We start from the raw sequence: 23,100 nt of genomic DNA on the forward strand, positions 1-23,100 counted from the left end.
TGGATGAAGTTTGCAGGTGCCTACCCTGGCACAGTGTCCCATCAGCTGGAAGCTGCACCCATGCCACAACTGGGAAGCAGGGTGCTGCTGGAAGCAGCAGCAGCTCAGGCACAACTCCCAGCTTCCTATCCCTGGTTAGGGTGCAGGTAAAGCCTCCCTCCCCTTCTCCCCTCCATAGTTGACATGCTGCTGAAACCCATGTCACATCAGAGCCAGGAGGTGGGGATAAGCAGCAGCAGCATAGGCACAAATGGAAGTTGTCTGGCGCCAGCCCAGCTCCTCACTGCCCAGACCCAGTGCAGGCATAAGTGTGGGCACAGGCAAAGCCCTCCAGTTCCGGGGGCCAGATCTGACCTCCAATCTAAATATTTGTGACTTGGGGTTTTATTTCTGAGATTTTCTTTACTGTTGTCCTGCTTTTTGCTGCAGTTTTTTTTCATGAAAGCTTCCAAATGAAAAATCTAAAAGCGGTCCAAATAAATATCCAAAAATCCATGTTAGTATAAATCCAAGGGTTTTAATACAGCTTGCTTCAAGATCTAGCCTTTCATGTGTTGCCGCTGACTCTCTGCCAGTGGGAGATAAAGACATTCCAGCGTTCACAGCTCACCTCTTGTGCTGATCGTCTGTGGAAAAGGTACAAAGCTTAATGTAATCAGCCTGTTTGTAACCCATGCTTCGTAAAAGGCAATCATTTTTCTGTGCTTGCAAGTGAATACAAAATAACAGAAGATATATCTGTATCTTATGGATTTGGAGACATTAGACTGCTTCATATCCTGTACTGTTATCAGAATGCTACCCAGAAACAAAGAACCTGAATGGCCTTTTAATGTTTTGCCCTTTTCCAGAAACAAATTATTCATGAAAGAGCTAAGACTCACACACAGACAAATCAACATTTTTTTTCCAGTACAAAGTTTAGAAGTATACTAGCTTGTCAGATTCATCTGACATCAGTTTATAGCTCTAGGATTCTATCAACAAGGAATATTTGTATTTCGAGGAAGACAAGACTGGCAAATAAACTATAGCCTTAGTGATCCCTTCCTTAGAGTAGGTCTAAAGTTGAAGATTATTGCTACGCTTGTCTTGTTTTGTTTTGACTAAAGCTGAAAATAAATCCAACAGTCTGGTGACACTGATTATTACATCTGTGGATGTTGGATTTGATGCATATTTTTAGGTGCTATTTTGCCAACACAAAGTTTTTTATTATTATTATTATTATTATTATTATTATTATTATTCTTCAATATAACAACTGTATGAGTCTGCTTTTAAACAAAACAAAAAAAAACACTTTTAAAGAGATTTTACATACTGGTCATAGGTATGCCAGAATAAATATATGCAGATGCAAGGGTAATGCAAGGAAGCTTTGGAAGCAAATTATTAGGGGTTTGTTCCACAGGCAGAGATCCCAGAGGCTGCTGTACACTGCTACTACCTGACCAAGATGCTTTTCTCAGACATACAAGACCTTTAGATGCACACGTACAAGATTAATAGCAGCAATACCAGCTGTTTTTACTGAACCCAGGGAAAACCTCATTGCTTTACCATTACTCATCTGGGTTTAATTTGAAACAGTTTGCTGGTGAAACATTTTAAAGTGCTACGGTATATTTTAAACGTGTAGTTTTTATCCGCCAGTTCAAGAAGAGTCATGATGCAGATTCTGTTGCATTGATGAGTAGGTCCCACCGGCAATATCTGGCTTTTTTTCTGCATATTTTAAACTTAATATTGGCATCCCCTAAAATGACTTCAGTAAGAAAACTCGTTAGTCAGAGGTGCTGTGGATTCCTTCACAGGCTTTTGGTGTATTACATTGTCACTGGCTTCAGCCTTTTGTGCATTCTTCAAAAGCTGCATTACAGGGAACATCTGCTTTGTTGTTTGGAAAGTACTAAACATGATTACCTTTGGATGTACTGCAACAGGGGAAAATACAGGCCCAGAGTGCTGGCTGGGCTAAGGATGAGGCTGAGTTAAAATGATTGCACTGAAGTCCAACGTGGAGCAGTATCCCCTTTTCAAAACAGTTGCCTATTAGGGTGCAGTTACAGGTTACCTTTAAACCATTCTCAACCTGCGGACTGTTAGGCACTGTTAAAGTTAGAAAAGCATGAGAGCAGTCGCAGGTTAAGGCTCTCTCTTTCCTGCACAACTGTGACTTACTACCAAAGGGCCTGGCAAGCAGGGAGGTTGCTAGGAGCCAGGACTTTCTTCCTTCTCGGGGGGCAGAGCCTCAGGGTTTCAACACAGCAAGAGCATGGAGCTCAAGGAAACATGCTACCCTGGGCTCCTTGCTCTCACCACCTGGTGGCTCTGTTCCCAGCATACAGCCACTGAGGATTAGCCATGGTGACAACATGGACCTCAAGGAAGCATGCTTTTGGCAAACTCATTACTAAACAGTTGTCTCTCCTTCCCACCTGGGAATATGGAGAGCTGGGGAGGGACTCCCCACCCATGCCCCCCCTCCCCACCCAAATTCACCTGGCTAGGGGAGAGCTCCCTGAATATGGGGAGAAGCCTTAGCCCTTGAGTGGAAGACTGTGTGAATGGCCTCCAGTTCAATGGCCTGGATCAGGTCTGAGTCCATGGAACCAGCAGCATGGTGCCATGTGGCTGGGGTCATACCCACTGAGGGCAGGTAGGGGTACTGACTTGGGGCTAGTACCACCTCCTTGGCAGTAAAGCTTAGAAGGATGGAAAGTTTGTCAGGGTAGAGGGGCTGGGAGCTGTGAATGCTGAGGTGTTGGATGACTGCAGATTGGTTGCTTTAACTCTGTGGAGCAGCTGAGAGATAACCCTCACTCCAAGTGGCAGAACTCTAAGACACTTAGAGGTACTTAGCACAGTTTAACATCCTTTAAATGAGTGGACACTCCCTTTTTAAGTGCTTTTAGAATAGTTTAAAGGTAACTTGGAACACCACCCTTAGATTTAGCAGTACCCCTTTGAATATTTTTGAGAGATCAAGGTTTATTCCAATAGGCATTCAAAGCAGGAGGTCACAGAGGAGCATTAGATGGAAGCAACACTTAGAAGATTTTGTCTTGATGTGGGGTCATTTTGTTGAGCCCCAGCTCAAGTCTGGGATTGTGCCCAGTATGCAAAAGCCAATAAAGATACCAGGGGTGAAAGTATAAAGAAGATTTATTGCTAGCAATACAAGGTGCAAGCGGAATAATTTCACGTAACAAGCACACAGATTCTTAATTCTAAGCATCTTTTATACAGGAGTATTGGACCTTCATAAGCATTCTTGTTTGCTAATTGGTTATAAGGGAGTGACGCAAGGAGTTCTTTACTGAGCATGTCTCTATACCTGTGTTTTAGCTATGTATCTCATTTCCATACATGTATGTTTCATTAGCATACTTTCTCCCCACCTAGGGGTGTGATTTTTAATATTTAAATTAGCTCTTTGCCCTAGTCCTCTGATTCTGCTTTTGTTTTCAAGCCTCCTTTATCTAAGACTGTCTCCTCCTTATCATTGCAGATGGGGATTAGTTACATAACAGAAACTTTTGCTTGGGCTTTGTATAGTGGTTTCTAGGTCAAACCTGACAATTTGTCTCCCACCAAAGTCACTGCTTGTTTTAAATTGTACCTTATCATTTAAAACAGCTGCTGTTTGTTAGAACTGTGTAACTGAAAAGTTGGGAGCTATGTGGTGACCAATCACTTCCTAAGCTTACGTGTCAATGAAATAAATATTACTTCTACCCAAACACAACGCGAAGCTCCTCCATTGCATTATCTTTCTGGTAATGAAATCTTTGCTATCAGTTATTTTTATTACTAAAGCCATCTACCAAAAACACTTAATCTCTGACCAAATATTGGACAGTCTAATGTAGTCTCTCTTGCAGTATCATTCAAATAACATTCTTGATAATTGGAGGCAGAGGAAGATGACTTTTCTTGATGAGGGGCCACTTGGATTTCTGCACTGGCCCGTTTCATATCCTCCTGTCATTTACACAGTAGAATCTGGAAGCTGGCAAACATTGCAGTTTAAAAAAGACAGCTTAATGTTGAGACACAGCAATCAGTAACACCTAGAACTACAATAGGGTAAGGCCGATAACTACATGAGAAGAAAAAAGATGACAGTTACCTACTTCCAACCATGTCAAAAAATAAACTAGACTCTGGATTAACTCTCTTCTCCCCCTCACAGGCTGCTATTTTAAATTACCTCTCTGCCCCTAAACCTTTCTCTGTCTCTCTGTCTGAACAAACATGCTGCCATTCTTTCTTATAGACTTGCCTACCACCCCTAATTTCTTCCAATTCCTGTACTTGTTCTTTTGTCATGCCTGTTAGCAAGAGTTTTCATGTAGCCTAAAAGCTTTGACTGCTTCACTTTCTGTAATTGACAGGAGAAATCCTTCTGCATTGCATTAGCACTGTTACAGGCAGGCAGACAGACAACAGATGGAAAATAAATAGGTTCAGGAGTTTGGGGATGTTAAATGCTGGAGACAAGGTGGAGGCCAACATTAGAAAATAAATACATTTCAGAACAGTAGGGAAAAGATTTACTTTTGTTCTTTCCAATTGCATGCTAGAATGCCAGAAATACAATTCTTTATGTCCTGAAGCAAGTATGTCCTTTCTATAATTCTAAGATCAGTCTTGGAAGGAACACAAAGATGAGTATGTAAGAAGGGTAAAGTAGAATATATCCTAGCCCTATACCAGTGAAGGTCTTCTAGATCTGTATTGCTGGATGAGAAATAAGGAATCCATGTATTTCCCAAAGCTAGAGCATTTTTAACATTCTGTACATCAAATTTAGTTTTTATAACAATTTAATATCAATAATTAAAGTGGAGTTCATGTTGGGAAACAGAAGTGGGCACATCGAAGGTTGAAGACACCAAACAGGTGGGAGCAAATGTAAAGATCCAGCTGATTGTCCCAGAACATGGTGTTTTGAATAAATTAGAATGGAAAACAGAGAACTTTGTCAGATTGGGAGGAAGAAGGAGGGACCTGAAGAATTTAGCTTTCCCCACATGGATATGTCTAAGCTGTTCAACATAAGTAGCATTTTTTGAATTTTTTCAGTTCAACCTTGGTACACTACCACTGATTTCAACACAGATGAATTTGGCTTACTTAATGAAATGCTTTTTTCCTGTCTGCCATTGGCCGTCCCCTACTTCATCCTGAATCACAGATCACTACTCTGCTGTAAGTTACTACCAAATGTGAAAATGACCTTATTACAATATGGTGCTCATTCATGCACTGGCACTAGGATTCTGCAGTCCTACAAGGTGACTTCTGAAGATTTTCAGCAAATTAGATAGAAAGGTGTAGCTTTTTTAAACAAACATCTGTTACTATCAATAACAGATTCAGTGTGTGGATCCCAAAACCCTGGTATGTCTGATAGACCGAGATGGAATACCATATTTGCCCAAATACAAGATGACTCTGAGAGTAAGATGACCCCACACACAAAACAGTTATGAATTTATTATAATTTTCCATGTATGGAATCTAATTATTGGAAGATCATCTTACATTTGTCCTGCCCCCCACTACTGCAGGTAGTGAGGGGGAGGTGATGGGGAGGTTGTAATGGGCAGGTGGTGGAGGAGACAGAGGTAGAGGCAGTAGATTGGGAATGTGGTAGGGCAGGTAGAGGGGAAACAATGGGGCGGGAACAGTAGTGCTGGCTCCACGTTGCTGATGCTGCAGGGCCAGGCTGGAACTATGCTCCATGCTCAAGGCTGCAGCAGGGGCAAAGCCTGCTGGCAGGGAGCAAAAGTAAGCGGTGCAGCAAAGCGGGTGGAGAAGCAGTGGGGCATGCAGAGGCAGTGGGAGGGGACAGCAACAGCTACAGCTACCCCCTGTGCCCACTCATGTGCTTGCAAGGTGAAGAGCTCTCCCCCGCCACATGTTAAATGGAGGGGAGGGGGAAATCTCCATCTTATAATCAAGTAAATACAGTACTTCATGCTGATAAAGTGTAGTGTCCAGGGGCAGCTTCTGTGTATTGAAGCTGAGGGTAGCACTCAGCTTTCATGCACTTTAGAAGTTACCTTTGCCGTTGCTCATGTATTCCTGCTTTGGGCAGACTTTGAAACAGTGCTCGAGCCCTGTGTTGACTCCAGCTATCAGCTTTAGTAAGTAAAAGTTAAAGATGAACTTCTGAGAAGTACAATGGAATGAAAACGCTTTAAGATAGAGTAGATGTAAACATCTCCTTTCTTAGGAAAGATCCTTTAACTTACCAGATGTAGGTGAGAAAGCTTTCAGAGTGCCTGCCTGCTTGTCTCCAGACCATTTCTTGGAGCGCTTGTTTTCTACATACTGTAATGCAAATGGTAATAGGAACAGGCTGAATGCTTTGATTAAGTCAGTTTAGGCTGTCTGGAGTTCCTCAAGGGTTACTTTTCCCAGCTGACAGGCAGTTACTGGAGCCCCTGTGGAGAACAGCTGTTCAAAGGAGAATAGTTTACCCAAGCATCTGCAGGTGCAAGCTCAGGAAGGAACTCTGCAGTGTTCAAAATACTAGTTCAGTTCAAGCCTTGTGCCCCATTATCCCAGCATGCAAGGACCACTTGCATGTCAAGTCACTAATTTAGTGGGCTGGAGCACAATGAGCACTGCTGTAAAGGATAAATACCCTCCCCCCAGCTCTAACTGCCCCTCTGTCCCTCTCATCAATCATGTGGAATATGTACGTTTCCTGATTCTTGAAACAGTGAACTCAGTATACAGTGTATTGTTCTCTCAGGTGCAGCTGAGACATCAGGAATGAAAAGGACCAGCGTAATAAAAATCTGGGTTTATAAATTTACCTTTTTTTGTTCATTTTGTTGTGGTGGCTGATTTTTGGTGTGAAGATGATTATCTAACCTGAAGATCCATCTTCTAGTACAGACAAAAAGGGTCTTCAGTTCACAGGCTCAAACTTTTCTTATTTTGCTTTTATAAGTTGGGAGACATTTGCTAAAGATCTAATATATTTCCATGTTTTTACTTGGAGATTTAATTGTGAAGGACTAGCCTCATGTTTTCAATTGTGGAATGTGAATGAAAGTGGATCCTTGTCTGGCTCTACTTTGAAAATGTGATTACCACCAAATATTTCTGCTTCAAATTATACTGTTGCATAGAGAGAGGATACAATTTCTAGCCCAAGCTGACAGCAGTGGAAAGAGATATGCACATATTTCAACAAGTTGATTTTATATTAAAGAAGTAATTATTTTAAGCTACTTCTGATATACATACATTTCTGTGTGTGTGTGTGTGTGTGTGTGTGCCAACAATGTACATTTAAAGAGGTTTTCTAACAGTGGACCATTATTTGCTAAAAGAATGCCACTTTACTACTTTCTGTCTTTACCACTGTACTGTTTCAGTACAGAGATATCCCACCTCTTGGCAGAGGAAGGTCAAAACAGCTATATGCAGCCTACCTTGCCCACATTGGTATTGCCAAAGTTCTCATAGTTAATTAGGTAACTGGTCCTACTTTATACTAAGGTTGCATTTATAAAAAGGTTTATACAAAGTAAGTGAATAGTCGGTACTTACAGGTCTGTTACAGGCATAAATTAAGGTTTCACAGATGGGTATAAACCTATCCATAGAAGTTGTTATACACAGTGATGAGTAATTCATTAAACCACAGGACTCTAATAGTGGATTTATCATTTATTGAAGCATGTAGTCCTGCATAAAAATGTATAATGGTTAATCATAATGGTTCATCATAATATCAGTACGAAGCATGACAATTCATCTGATGCATGGACAATTATGAATTGGAACACAGGGACTTAGGGTGCCTATACATGAGCACAGAGGCTGCTCTGATGTGCTGTAATAATTACAGTGTGTCAGAACGGACTCAATTAATTGAGATGGCTGAGGCATGGTAATCCTCCAGTCAGCTTCCACATCTTGTGTATCAGTGTCCCTGAACTTCAATATGGTGGCAGGGTTGTTTTATCTAAAGCTCATTGAATGAGCTTTAGATAAGGCACCCCTGCTGCCATTTTGAAGCATGGGGACACTGATACATGCTCTGGGTGCTTTAATTAGAGCAACTCTTGGAGCCACTCTAATTCAAGCGCCCCCCGCCCCTCCCCCACCAAGCCCTAGAGCATGTGTATAGACACCCTTAGTGTCCATAGGAGAATCCTGTTCAACTATACGCATCTCTTAATATTAGAGAAAAATGCAACTGAACATTTTTCTAGTTCTTTCAGTCCATTTATGTTTGTGATTCACCACTCAAACCATTATGTGGGAAAGCCAGTTACAGCTATCTGTGCTCTCACAGTTACCCACATACCAGCTTGTGAAATCACCATAAGAATATTCAAGCACAGCTGGGCCTAGGGTATATGGACTAAACATCTTATATTTTAGTCCTCACAAACCCCCATTATCTGTTCTTTCACTAGATGTCTGTGGCTTGTTCACACTGCACTCATTGGTAGGTGATGCCTGTAGTAGTAGGAAGTAGTCTTAGGTGTTTAAGTACAATTATATTCCGCCCTTCTTTTATAAAGTGTTCATACCAAAACCTGGTCCATACGTTTTTAAGCCATGATATAGTATAACCCCAAATTGATCCATAACCTGAAATATTATAACTCTAATATATAATACTGACACATATTTTAAAAGTGTTACTGTATAGAGAGGAGGAGGGCTTTTTTGTTGTTTTTGTTTTGTTTTTTATGTAATACATTTTGGGTAGAATGTACATACTATGAAGACCAAACACCTGAGGTATCAAATTATAATCTCCATGAACCTCAGCACAAGTTTATAACCTCATCTAAAATACAAAATACAGTGGAAAATCTTGGACTAATGCCAGTGAACATAGACAATAAATATTGCTTCGGTGAAATATATATGATTGAAATCCCAATAAATATAGAATTTAAAAAATAACCACATGGTATTTCCATGATACCATATAATTTAGTTGCCACAACAACAAATAGGATTGTTGTTGCTTGAGTGACTGTTTGACAGTCTGTTTAAAAATAATATACAGTGATAATATTAGTTATTTATTGAGTTAATGCAAAATATCAGAAGAATATTGCATGAAAATCTTATTTATTCCGTTGACAACAACCTCCCTAATAAATTAAATTTACCCAGTGTTTGAGCATGCAAGGTGATAAAACTGTGTTGGGAATTTACATCATGGGAATTTACAGTATGCTATACCATACACTTAAATAATCAGTTTAGTACATACCAATAGACATATGGAATATGGAATAGACCAAATTCTAGTGATATAAGTCTAGTGACATCAATAGAGCCCCATCCAAAGAAAATCTCAGTGAAGGCAGAATCTATTTAATTTCTACAAAATATATTTTATTTAGTAAAGCTCAGAATCATTCAGGCACATTATTTGTGTCTAAGTGATCACATATGAGAGGACTGTGAGTGAGTCCCAGAATTTGTTCATGTACATAATTCCTATTGAAGTCAAAGGGAGTTATAGATATACCGAGCCAAATTTTATTACACTATTAGACATATAAATAGTTTTAGGTACCTAAGTGCAATTGTATTCCACCCTGTTCAAGTCCCTGAAAAGCTGTTAACACAAAAGGCAAGTCAATCCTTCTCCTCCATTTTGTTACTCAGTCATAAGGGTCAGAGTGTGTGTATTGCAAAAGTAGATCCATTAATGGATTTTACAAAGCTTGAACAGGATGAAATAGAATTGCACTTTAGGTGTCTATGTCCACTTAGACACCTAATAGGTGGCATAGAATCTCGTCCTTGAAACTCCATGGAAGAGTCTAGTAATTTTAACACCTTCTAGATATTGCAAAAAGTCATCTTTTTTATTTAAAAGAAAAATACAATACACACAATGATTCAATTGTCGTGCTCTTCCAGTATCCAGCTACACTACAAATGCAAGTATTTTATGCAAAATACTTAAGTGCAGATGTTAGCTATGGAATTTCCATACATAAAAAGCATGAATTGTAACATGTAGATAAATATAGTATTCATCAGTCTGGGTAGGCTTGTGTGCAAGAAAAAAAAAGAGAGTTAAATTATTCTTTTAAAACTGAACTCTGCTGTATATGAGAGCAGCCACTAGTAGAGTGACCCTCCCGTCAATAGCTTTGGGGTTCTAAGCAACATGCTACAAGCACTAAATAAAAGTGCATGCTCTCTTGTGCTTTTCCAAAATCTCATTAATAACGTCTAGTATTAAGCAATAAAAACTTGGGTCAATCCTCCCCCCTGGTCAGCATCAGATTGCAGACTCTGAACTGGGCCCCCTATATTAGAAGTCACTGTAGAGTCAGTCCCAACCTTCAACCTCTTCACCCAAGCCCCACGTAATTAAATTACTATAATACTGTTAAGCAAGATGACATCATCATATGCCGGTTAACCTCTGAATTATACCAAAGCTCAATTCTGTTGAGCTGTTGGATATAGCAATGATTTAACCATTTAAGAATGGATGCACCAAAGTTTTCATTACCTTTGTTTTCTCAGAGGTATCACAAACCTTGACCCTTGCAATAATTGCTTGTGTTGTCATAGGGTATCAGCAGGCATTCATTTCTAACAAAGGAAATTTCTGAGAAATCTTTCCAGTAGAGGAAGCAGTACAGGCATTCAGCCTGCAACCACTCCACCTCCCCTGCTCTCTGCACTTTCCCTAGACAACAATGATGCCAGTTTGGGAAAGGTGTGGGGAGCAGCGGCTACTCTACCCCTAATCCCCAGGGAAAAGTGGAGCAGTGGAAAAAGACTTCCTACACCTTCCCCAGATGGGGACGGTCTCTGGTCTGGGAAGAGGCAGGGACTTCTCTCCCAAAACAGGCAATCCCCAGTCTGTAGAAATACAGGGAACTTTGACCCTACTGCTCTACTCCCTTCCCAGTTCCGTCTGGGAGTAGCATGCAGGCATTAATTTTTGCAAGAGAAACTCTCTGACAGGGGAAATCTTCCAAGTGTCAACCTGGAAAATCTTTCCTGGACGGTACTTGTTTGTCCTGTGAGAAATGAAATGAATGCTTATATGCTCTTAGTTTCAATCATTATTTATTGTCTTAAAGCCCACCTTCATCAATTTTAGCCCAACACTAGTAAATAACTAAATAACTTAAACCTTTATGATGTGCTTGATGCACTTTTTTCTAGATACATTAATTTTATTAATCTGCATTAACAATTTTTATGCACAAGGAGTAAGCTTGCATTATGTGAAGGCATGGCCCACAGAAGAATCTTCCTCTCTCAACTTGCCACACAAAAAAATGGTCCCATTGGTTGTGTTTCAAAGAAATCGTGAAAAACCAGGGTTATCAGTACAATAGAAGTGCTGATGTGGATGGAATAGCATAAATATACGAATTAGCATTAATATACTTTCTGTTAGTATATATGCAAGGGTTGAAGATCACTTGTGAAAGGTGGGGTTTCCATTCTTGTTTCTCACTCTAGATGGTAATATTTTACCAATTTATTCTAGGTTATTTGATCATTCCATGGAAGGGTTTAAAAACTGGGAGTTTATGACTACTCACTGCTGGAGCGAGAAAGCAGCAGGTGACTGGATTTTGGAGATTTTCGATACACCATCTCAGCTGAGAAATTTCAAGACTCCAGGTATGAATCTTTCCATTAGCTAGGCTCAGTGAGTCAGAAGACTTTCAGTCCCATAGAGCACTTAAGCTAAGGCTAAAAACAGACATCAGGTTTATCCAAGATCCAATTGTCCTGGGCTTTGACTCCCATCAAAGCATGTGTAGGACAGTCCTAAACACAGGCTGCTTGAATGCTAAGTAACTCAAATTATTCCCAATTATCCCAGAAGAAGAAATGTTATCTCAATACCACAGTGAGCTTATACATCTTCAGGATCCCAGAATAAAAGACTTTGTTCCAGGAGAACTCCAATGTCTGTTTTTAGTCTGAGTCCCTCTCTTATTTATGCTTGTGCAGTCACACTGATTTCAGTGGGATTACAGAAATGTAAGTGAGTCCAACATTTAACTCCATCTATTTGTTAAACTTTTTTTTACGCTCTGAGATGTGGAGAGCCTTCTTACTCTGAACCTATTTCTGGTTCATATGGAGCAGGATGGTAACAATACAGTGCATTGACCTTTCTAAGTCTCTGCCTAAAGGTATACACAGGAATTGGCTAGAAAATACCTGGCTTTTGAGGAGCAGAAACAGACCAATGTACTGTCTCAGATAAGCTACCTAGTGCTGGTGCCTAAAACCAAAAATACTAAAGCATTTAGAAACAAGTTTTCAGAAAAAAAGAAGCCTGAGATTGGCACAGGCTACCATTTTTGGGGGTAGTTAATAAAACATTTGCAAGCTGCTAAAGCCTGTCCACTCCTCAGATCCTGAGCTACTTTTGCATCAGTTGGGTCTCCAATGAAAGAGAGAGAATCTAAGGATCACTGTATATTATGCATAATGCCAGAGACCCCTTATGCCTGCTAAAGCAGCTGGAAATCACTATCCACACTTGCTGTGACACCTGCAGGGCCACCTTTCACTCTAACCCAGTGGAAAATCCCTTTACTCTGGGGGTAAGCCTATAACCAACTGCAATTGCCTTGAGGTTCTGCTGTTGGGCACACTGCAAAGTATCTCAGACCTTTTACTCTCACACTAACAATAAGAAATGTTTCTTATCCTCAGCAAATTTTCTGCTTTTATTTCCAGCTATGCATATGACCCATTTTATGCATGCACGTATCTGAAATGTTGATACTTGAAAATAAAAAGAAAATGGAGGATAGGATTTTCAGAGACCCAGTGGAGTTAGATGTCAATCCACTTGTTTGTATTACAAAATTAATATCCAGGTCACTTCAGGTACCTAAAAGTCTCAGCCCTGAGACTCATTTTTAAATAGATGCACTAGAAACAAAAATACCATTATTAATAATGAACATTGAGCATAATGTTTCATTTGGAATTTCACATTTGGAGTTTTGGAATTGGTGGGATGCTGTAAAATCCCACTTACATTTGGTTTCCATAAAGATTTATTTTATGGAAAAAAAACTCCAGTAAAAATTACATTGACAAGAAATCTAGAGTGAAAAATATTCATTATAGAGCTGGAGTGCTATTTATTGACAATTATTTAGTGGTAGAACTAAATTAACATTTACACTTACAGAGTGATTGAAAATATGGACAAGAAACTACTAGACAACAATATTACAATTAAGGTGAAAAAGTTGATGGATTACTAGCCTATCCACACACAGCCTATGACTTTAAAAAATATGTACAGAGATTTAGAATTAATGCTATAAATTCTGATTAGGACTACCATAAAATTACCAGTAGGAATATTGATTCCTAATTCAATAAATATTACAAAATACATTATCCTTCAGAAAATTATGTAAACTCATAAACCAGTCAAGATCTTACCTGAAATTAATTCTGGACTGCAGGAATAATAAGATATGCTTATTACTCAAAATAAAATATTTGAAGCCATACAAATATGTTCTTCAGAGTTTAACACTCTGACTTTTATTTTTGAAAATTCAAACGTAGTTATTCCTGAAAAAATAGTTTTAAGTGACAGTCAAGTATTTGAACTACTGACTCCAAATAATGCCAACTTTCATAACAGCTTTACACAAAAAATGAATAGAGAAAGAACTTTTGGCTAAAATATTGCCAACTTAGCTCAACAATTTATGATTAAAGTAACAAACACCAAACTGGTTTGATAAAATGAAGGTATGTGACTGACAGTGTAAGACATGTTAAGTATTTCCAATTCCATCTCATCAGAGAAAGTCCCACTAATAGCTTTGTCATCAGATGTAGGGATGGTCCTTTGTTGGGGGGAATGGAACAATTTATTTTCTCACTCAGTTGAAACTGATTTTGGTCTAAATTGCTTAAACTGGAATGAAGACTATATAATTCAGTATATCCAAGGTAATACTGAATGTGCTTCACTGAGAGGAATTTATTCTAGACTGCAAAACTAGGCAGTTGCCCATTTCACCCCTATTGTTTACAAATTGAATGGAATCATTTGCAGAGATCTAATAGAAATACTTATAAAGGACACAAAATAGCTCAAAGCACTGAGGATAATATTAGCTTAACCACTCCAGCAGTATCTAGGCCAAATTGAATTAGTTTATATAATAATGTTGTACAAAACTTTAATTTCAAAATTAAGACAAAACAGAAGTGCTGACTTTTGGTTTCAGGACTCTGTTAGTATATATAGGTAGATAACTTTCCATGCTAGTGGACCATGTCATCTTAAAAGGATTTGAGCATTCGTCTCTCAGATCAGCATGACACAACTGCCATTGAAGTCAACTTAATACCTCCCATTAATTTAAATGGAAGCTGAACCGAGCTGCTTAATTCCACCCTTACTGGGTTAATTATGGCCCAATTAATAGAGAATAAATCAGTTCGAAATCTCTGGAGGCCTAGGGACAGAAATTACACATAAACCGGTATAAGCAATCAGAAAATGGTTCGAAGCTGTAACACAACAGAAATTTAGTGCACATAAACTGCTTTCAAAATGGCTAAAATCAGTTTATGATGAACCTGGATGGAGGCAGTATCAGATTTAACTGATTTAGGTTAAATCGGTTCATTGAACTTTTGTCCCAGATCCCCTCCAGATTCATGTTAACTCACAGGATGCTTGGACCTGCCCAGCAAACCCTTTCTCGCAAGGTGGATGGGTTACCCTTGGCCCGAGCTGTCTGCCCCAGCTGAGCAGCAAGATGCCTTCTAGTGCTCCCCACTGCCTGCTTCTCGCCTGGGCCACTGCAGGCACGTGGCGGCATTTCCAGAATCAAAAGTGAATGTTTGTTCACTCCCTTATTGGTTCAATCTACACATCTTAGATTAACCTGCAAAGATTGAATAGATTCAGCCTTGGACTTTTTGACTATCTGTACTTAGTGTTGATTTCTTGAATTTCCCAGAAGTGTCCTAAAAATCAATGCATAAAATTAAACCAAATTCTGTTATATTATTCCAGTATTAACATATCTACATTACCCCAATCTTGGTTTTAGGGATAATAAAACTACATTTATAAGCCAAGATTTTCAAAAGTGAGTCTTGAATTGAGGTTCCCAAATCCATAGAAGATACCTGAAGAAGGGAGTCTGGATTTTTAAAACTGCTGAGCAAAAGGAAACTCCATATTATAAATCAGTGGAAGCTCCTAGATGGAAGGTCATTTATAGGTGCTAAATATAGACTTAGATTCAATTTACATATCAAATTTTGAAAGGCTGGGTCACCATATTCTGGAACATGAGCATGAATCACTCTTCTTGAAGGGGGTGGTTTCCAACTATCAGGCCCAGAACAAATTGCCTAGACAGCTGGAATCTCCATCATTCGTAGGCTGACTACGGTGCAGGACTAGATGACCTCCAGATGTCCTCTCTATTTTTCTATGATTTTCCAAGTTTTCATCCTTTACTCAGCTATATTAGACCTGGTTCTTGTCTTACCCCTCTAGGCATGTCCACAAGAGTGCGAATATTTGGTTCCCTGGGGATAACTAGCAGCAGCACAACTTGTGCCGCTGCTACTTTTACCTGGGGAATGCCCGTGCCATGTGCCCTCCGGCATGCAGTAGGTTACCCCAGGTGGAGTAGGGGAGGCTGAGGTCAGCACTGGGCTCACCCCAGCAGCCTTACCTGGGGCTCTGGGGGCCTCCTGGGGCTGCTGCAGTGGCAATCCTTGCCACTTGGAGCCTGGCTGGCAGCTGGAGTGTGGCTCCGGCCAGCCAGGCTCTGGTTTTGGGTGGCATGCACTGTTCCTGTGTGTGCTGCCCCACTTTTTTTGCACGCAGGTTTTTTTTGAGTTTCCTTTAAAGCAAGTACACGATATACCTATCACTCATTTAAGTGTCTTATTATCCAAAATTCTGAACAGGCTTCCTACCCTACTTCCGTCATGTATACTGCGAATTTCTGTTCTCTGCTTTAATACAGTATATCCTCTGAACCCAGTTTATATGGACATTTTAATTATATGAACCCCCATTTCTAGTCACTAAAAATGCTAAAAATATATGTGTACAGGTTTTTAGTAATAGGTTTTGCAATAATAATATCATAATATTTCTGGACTGTTGTATATACATTTTTCATTTTTACAATCCTATATCTTTTTGTTGCTATTTGATGTTATAGTTGTATATGTAAACATTTCCCATTTGTGAACTGAGACTAGTCCCTCAGAGTACAGATAAGTCAGGGTCTACCTACTGGATAAGCAGACAAGGGATATGGTGTGTCAGCAATATTATTTTTTCTGGTTATTAAAATAGAAACACATAAACTCCATTATTAAGGACTTTATCAATATTTTCATCTTACCCCTTTTATTCTTGGGGCAGCTAGAGGCCTTCCTATCTTTGGATGTCAGTTAGAGCAAACCTTACATTTTATTTATAACAGCCCCGTATGGTTCATCCAGCAGCCAAGTACAGCCAGTACATTCTAGCTGTCTCCCTCCTTCTCTGCCCTGGCATGCTCTCTGTGCTGAATCCTGGAAGAGAGCTGTCCTGGAGCCATTTTGGCAGATGTCCACCAGCTGGAGAACCTCCTTACACAAGGGCTATTCTCCAGACATAATTTTACAGCCCTTTTATGTCACCAGGGCAGTGTGAAAGGCTCAAGCTAAACTTCCAATTTTATTCTTTAAGGGCCTATTCCTGCAAACCCTGACTTGTATGAGCTGCCTTCTTTACTTCAAGATTTGTTTATACTGAACAGAATGCAGCAGGGGTTAATCACAGAGAGAGAGAGTCTCAGCTGATATATGATATATTGCTCTATCACCTCGTGCAGATCTCAGCTCCAGCAGTCCCCAGCTGGCATATCATTTGATGGGGCCATAGCCAGCTTCAAACAATCCTGAGGCTGCTTTAAACTGCATCTCCCACATCATCATCTGTGTTCAGTGGATAGTGGGCACAGCCAAGAATCTGGGCATGAAGAACTGATTCTTTGCTACCTACCTCTGCAAAATGGGCATAAACCACCACCAGGTCAGATGGTCAGTGTTTTACATCCATTTTGCACTCACATTGCACAGGTGTAAATAACACTGCAAGATGCAGCTAACTGGAGAGTTTGAGCCCTTATTCTTTTTTGTCTCCTTTGGCCTCATTTACTTCTATTCTCTGGAGTAGTACTTGTCTCATAATGGAAATAGTCCAGTAATATTCCTGGTCAATTGCTAGTGCCTGTCATACATTATCCATGGAAAAAAACTCAGATGTTTGGAATGTGAAAATTAGTCTTGGCAGTGGTAGATCAGTGGGCAGAATATGAGGTAAGCAAAAGGTACAGGAGTACAGTTTATGGTGATTATTCAGTTCATCACCATGGCCTGGTGTTTATCACACTGATATCACAGCCATGTCTGCTTTTTGTTCCTGCAAGCCTGTATGTACTTTTTATGGAAAGGTTTTATAATTAAGAACTGAAGATTTTCCTATAATCAAAATGAGAACAAAGAGCCTACCCAAGTAATGTTTTTGATGTTATCATACCCCAGTGTTGGACAAAGTATTGCCACATCTGTTCCCCGTAAAGAAATATAGGTTCCAGTTCATAAAAACCTATGCATGCTGTTTTTGCATTTCATTCTGCAGAGTTCATGGGAGCAGATATATGCTTTCTGAGAAATACTGTGATATACCCTTTCTCCTACACATGCAACTGGGGCCCTCTGTTTTGTACTAAATACAGGGAGGGAAGGGGATTATGCTGGCCAAACTAAATGATGGAATCAGCCAAAAAAAATTGGCTAAGCTGTGTACATTTTGTTTATACACTATAAAAGAGTGTGTATGTATGTACACTTATTTATTGAAATATTTTCATTGTGCAAATTAAACCTGCCTTGAGGCAGGCTTCATTTACGTGCTGGCAAGTTTCATGAATTTTCTCACCCTTTATCTACTGAACTATTCTTTAAACGGAAACAAAGTCCGTGGCAGGCCCTGAATTATTTTCCTCTACTCTTATTCACATAAAGGGACATATTCAAGGCCCTCATCATACATACAGGTGAGTTAGTACAGACTTCTATGTACACTCACAATCTAACTACGGTAGCTTGAGCCAGATACCAGGCAGGGGTAGCATCATTGAATGAGGAGGTTTTCCGATGGCTTCCATGTAAACTGGTGTGCAGATCAGTGATATTCAGTGTTCTTAGTAATGTCCTGGAAGAAATTAAAAATAACTGCCGAGACATTTTGCAGATGATGCAAAGATTGGTGGAGAGCTGAAGAGTGATGACGAGGGCAGAGAGATCTGGATCACTTTGCAAACCACATATTGCTCCATTGCATCCAATTTACTATAGCCAAAATGCAAAGTCATGTAGATGAACGTAGGCCACATTTAAAGAATAGGGGGAACTGTATCCTAGAAAGCAATGATTGAGAACTATTTGGGAATAACTGTAGACAGCCAATTAAATGTGAGCCCCCCAGTGCAAAGCTATTACTAACAGAGAATGAATGTTCTTGAGATGTTTGAACAGGAGAATATTTAAAGATTAAAGGTTCACCATGTAAAGAAGCAACCTTATTATGGTATGCGAGGGCTTTTTAATTGATCAAAAGTATTGAATAGCTGAAAGTAGCAGTTAGAACAGTGATAACTTTACCAGGAAGTCACAGCACGTTTGGGTGCTGCAAGATCATTCCAAGTGTGTCGAGTTGCCCAACCCCTTTGCCAGAAGGTAAGTAATTGCTCTTCCTTCTGCCCAGTGTTGGATACCCCAAGCAGCTCCTGTGTCAGCCCCTGCATTCCCTGGAGCATACTCTGCTGCGTGCAAAAATAGACAGGCATCTGGGTATGAGCATATGACAAAAGGAATGTCAGAAACAGTATAGAATTTCTATTAATTCAAGATTTCATCAAACAACAAATGAAGCTAGATTTATTGAGACAGGTAATAGCTATTTTTATCAACTTTTAGCCTGAATATAAAACTGAGATGGAAAAAAAAAAGGGAGATCATTCCTTGTCAAGTCATTAGTCTTTCAGGAAATCCTTGACTTTGTTATTACATAAAGTTTAGGTGCTGAATATAGAACCTGAAAGATAATGCTGCAAACAGTTTTGGGCACCTCACTAGAGGACAACAACAACATTGGGAGAATACAAAAGGATAAGTAGACTCTAATAAAGATCAATGTAACTTGGCTTATATAGGTTTAAGCAGCACAGGTAGAGAAGAAATACTAAGCTCAAACCGAGACGTTGAGATGAATTGATACACAAGAGAAGGAAGACTAGAGTGATCTTGGGGAAGGGCTCATTTGGAATAATTTTTGGTCAGGAGCAGGCACATTGGCCAATGACAAAAGCAATTATGACAATGGAACAAGAAAAATAGCTGCATAACATACAATAATCTCTCTTATTTACTTCTGCCCTATCTTGGCTAAACCTCTTCTAATGAAAGACTGACAATTATGTTGAACACTGACAGAAGTGTGAGAAGATTTTTGAATGTAGGTAAATGTAAAGAGATTAAGACTAAACATATTTTCCATGTTTTGTAGAATGGGTTTTCAAATGAAAAATAACTTTAATGTATCATTGAAGTCTGAAAAAATGTAGTCCTTTCCACTGATTTTTTTGGAAAATATAACCAGTGGTTAGAATGCGTATTACCTTTAAAGAACCCTAGAGCTGCAGAAGAAAAGTTAGATGAAATGGACTCAGCTAGATTTTGTGCTTTACACAGTGCAACCTGTAGTGTCGGGGACTCTGATGAAGCAGGCCTGGCTGGGCCAAACACGTGAGTCCCTGGAGGAGCAGCACTTGCCCCCTCAGGTACAGACCAGGGACCGCCTGCCCCCAATCCTAGCAACTGTGACTGACACAGTTCTCTACAACGAGACTGACCGCTGAAAGTACAACTCACCCCTTCTGAACACATGTAGTTTCAGGCTTGAGGTACACCTTGGCACAGCCTCAGATTGTCCTGGCAAGCCTCACATTCACAGCTCTGTCTGGTTCTCCTGACTTCTGACCCTGCTTTGGCTTTTCCTGACCCTGATTGTGAATCTCCCCTGAAACTCAGTGCTGGGCTACAAACCCAGATTACAGCCCTGAAAGTTTAATGTACTCCACTTCTATGCCCGCTGGGGGGGGAGCCAACCCACTTGGCTTACCCCAAACCCTAGGTTCCACTGCTTGACAAATTCAATGGAGTCCCTTGCTGCTTTCAGGGGTTCATAAATCAGTGCCACCTCGCTATCTGCCCTTCAGATATGGCCATCATTCTGTTGAGTGGCAATGTCCTGATCTAGGCTTCGCCAGTTTTGGAATCACAAAACCCCACCCAGACAACTCTGAAAGTTTTATCTGGGCCATGGCTAAAATTTTTGGTGACCTGCATCAGGTTCAGACTGTGGAGTGAGCTCTCCAGACCCTTAGACAAGGATGCCACCTGGTGTCAAGTTATGCCACCAAGCTTAGATGGTAGCTAGCATAGAGTGGAACCAAGTGGTTCAATGTTTCCACTTCTGCCAGGGTCTTCAGGACCACATTAAAGATAAGTTGGCCTGGGTGGAACTTCCAGCTACTTCAGACAAACTCATTGATCTTAGTATCCATGTTGATGCCGATCTGTCCAAGTGAAAACAGGAGGGTTGAGCTGAATCTCAGCCCTCAGGTCTGCCTAGGCCACCAAAAAAGCTAACACTTCCCCTGATAGAGACGTAAAGATAGATGCAGGTAGGACAAGGCTCTCCTCCCCGCCCCCCTCCCCCCACTCCCCAGCCCTCCCCTCCACAGAAGACAAGGCTTGTCATCCTGCCAGGGTCTTTTGCCTGTATTGTGGGGAGTCTGGGCATTTTGCCCCATCTGCCTGAGGAAAGGAATGCCCATCTTCTCTTCGGGAAACTCCCTGGCCTGGTCTCAGTAGAGAGACATTGCTCAGGCCTACCAGTGACCACTCAACCAGCCCCTCCGATTCACAGCAAAGTCTCAAGTGCCACCAAGCCCCAAGACTCACCTTTGCTAGTCTGTAGCAATAAACTATAGCACCCATCTGGGTGGACATCTCTGTTCCCTTTGAAGATAAGAGGCAACTCTTGGCCTTGCTTAGCACACCCAACAAAACCAGGAGCACTTGCTTCACATAGTCTTGCAGCAACCAATAGATAAGCAACTGAAGTCAAGAAATTGATTTAGATGGGAGGCACAGGTACTGTTGCAACAGTGTGGAGGTGGCAGAAGTGCCCTCTGGGTGCTTGAACACCACCACAAAAAGTGAGATGAGACTGATTCTTTTCTCAAGTGCTTCAAAAGCAACCTGACATCCTATAAACCTGGGTATGAGCTCCCCTTGGATTAAATTAAACAGGATTTGCTCTGGAGCTGGATGCTTTAATGTCACACTCTGTAAGATTGTCTTAAAGAACAATCTAATATGTAAGTGTGGTGATGCACCACAGAGTGCTGGCCACCTTCTTATGTACACAGCACCTGGCAAGCACCAGTTATATGGCCAATGGGGACCTGGCAAGCACCAATGATAAAGCAGTTGTGTTGTGTGGCTCTGCCAGATTGATGATGTGTAGAGGGAGAAATTAAGTATACAAGAGAAGATGATCTGTTCCAGCCCTCTTGGACACAAGAGCCTACCGTAATTTCATGGACTCAACCCTCACAGAACAATGTCAGATACTGGTCTGGCCAAAACAGAAGTAGTAGAAAAGTGGATGGATCCCCTCTTTCCTCAGGCCCCATCACCAGTGAGACAGTCCCACTAGGGGTCTCAATCAGTGATCAACAAGAGTCTCTTTGTTTTGATCCTATCTGTCTCGGACAGCCAGAGCCGACTCGAGGTGATTTAGAAATTGCTCGTTCGTTGGGCGGGCTGGTGAATGGAGAGGCAGACAAGGTTTAATGGTTGCAAAAACGTTTACTTACGCCGCTTGTAGTTGCGACGCAGATGGTCTGGTCATCTGAACAACTATGTGAGTTGTTCCAGCTGGCGGGGCCCAAGCCAGTTAATCCGTCCGCAATTTAAGACAGCAGGGAAAGGGTACGTCTGGGATTGCGCTCGGCGACGGGGAGAAGAATCGATAGGTGATCAGTCTATCGATCAGCTCAGCCACAAGTCAGATCTCTTTTAGAAGCACTCTGCAGCGTGCTCAAAGTTCTCCGACTTGGGCGGAAGTCGCACGGAATTTTAAACAGCTAGCTAGCCAATTACTAGCCGCCACGTATGAATAATTTAGAATTGGCCAATAACGGGACACAAATTTGCATTCGAATGGCGGGAACTCTCTTGCACCAGGGTTTTCTGTTGCAATGGAAAACTCTTTGCTTTGCAAGAGGCTCTCATGTGGCAGGAAAATTCCATCGTGCCGAGGCACCAAAATCACTGGGTTGTGACATGCCCCCTTGCCGACGGCACAACTGGAATTTTAGACACATGAGCACATCTTAAGGCATCTTTGTTTCGGAATTTACTGACCTGGCAAAGCTTTAACAACCAATACATATATACATAAACAAATAATTTGATAGACCGGTCTTCTTAACAAACCACAAAATACAATAACTTGAACATATAACAACAACTATTGATCATCGTCTGATTGGAGAACATCTACTTGGGACTCCCCTCGTTCACTAGTCAGTCCATCTTCTCCTGTAACAGACAATGTCAATCAAAATACTTAATAAAATAAGAATACAGTGTCATAATAAGTCCTGAACGGATGGACATTCGCTGTCTCAGTGTCTCCTTCACAACCATCACTCTGTGGTTTCAAATGAACTGTAGCTTAGTGTGCGAAGGATCTCACAATCAAGCGGATGTAGATTACTGCCCTGCTGGGGTTAGACCTGTAAAGAAAAGAAAACAACAACAAAACAAGACAAGAGAGAATCATAATTGGATTTACTGTAAGGATACTGGGTGAACGTCGGAACAGCGAGTCATCCAGTTGTGATGAACGATAATAGGAGGACGATCAGGCTTTTCTTCTAATTGGACAGAATAGGTATTAGG

General features: G+C 40.7%; 1 protein-coding gene across 1 annotated transcript in view; it reads left to right on the top strand.

Moving 5' to 3' along the window:
* PCSK5 (proprotein convertase subtilisin/kexin type 5) overlaps window positions 1–23,100 on the top strand; it is a 380,395-nt gene that overhangs the window by 249,006 nt on the left and 108,289 nt on the right. The window contains exon 15 of the mRNA XM_006029202.2: window positions 11,528–11,664. Coding sequence (XP_006029264.1) covers window positions 11,528–11,664 — 137 coding nt within the window. The remainder of the gene's footprint in view (window positions 1–11,527; window positions 11,665–23,100) is intronic.

Source organism: Alligator sinensis, unplaced genomic scaffold, assembly GCF_000455745.1.
Source record: "Alligator sinensis unplaced genomic scaffold, ASM45574v1 scaffold204_1, whole genome shotgun sequence".
In the NCBI taxonomy this organism is placed as follows: Eukaryota; Metazoa; Chordata; order Crocodylia; family Alligatoridae; genus Alligator; species Alligator sinensis.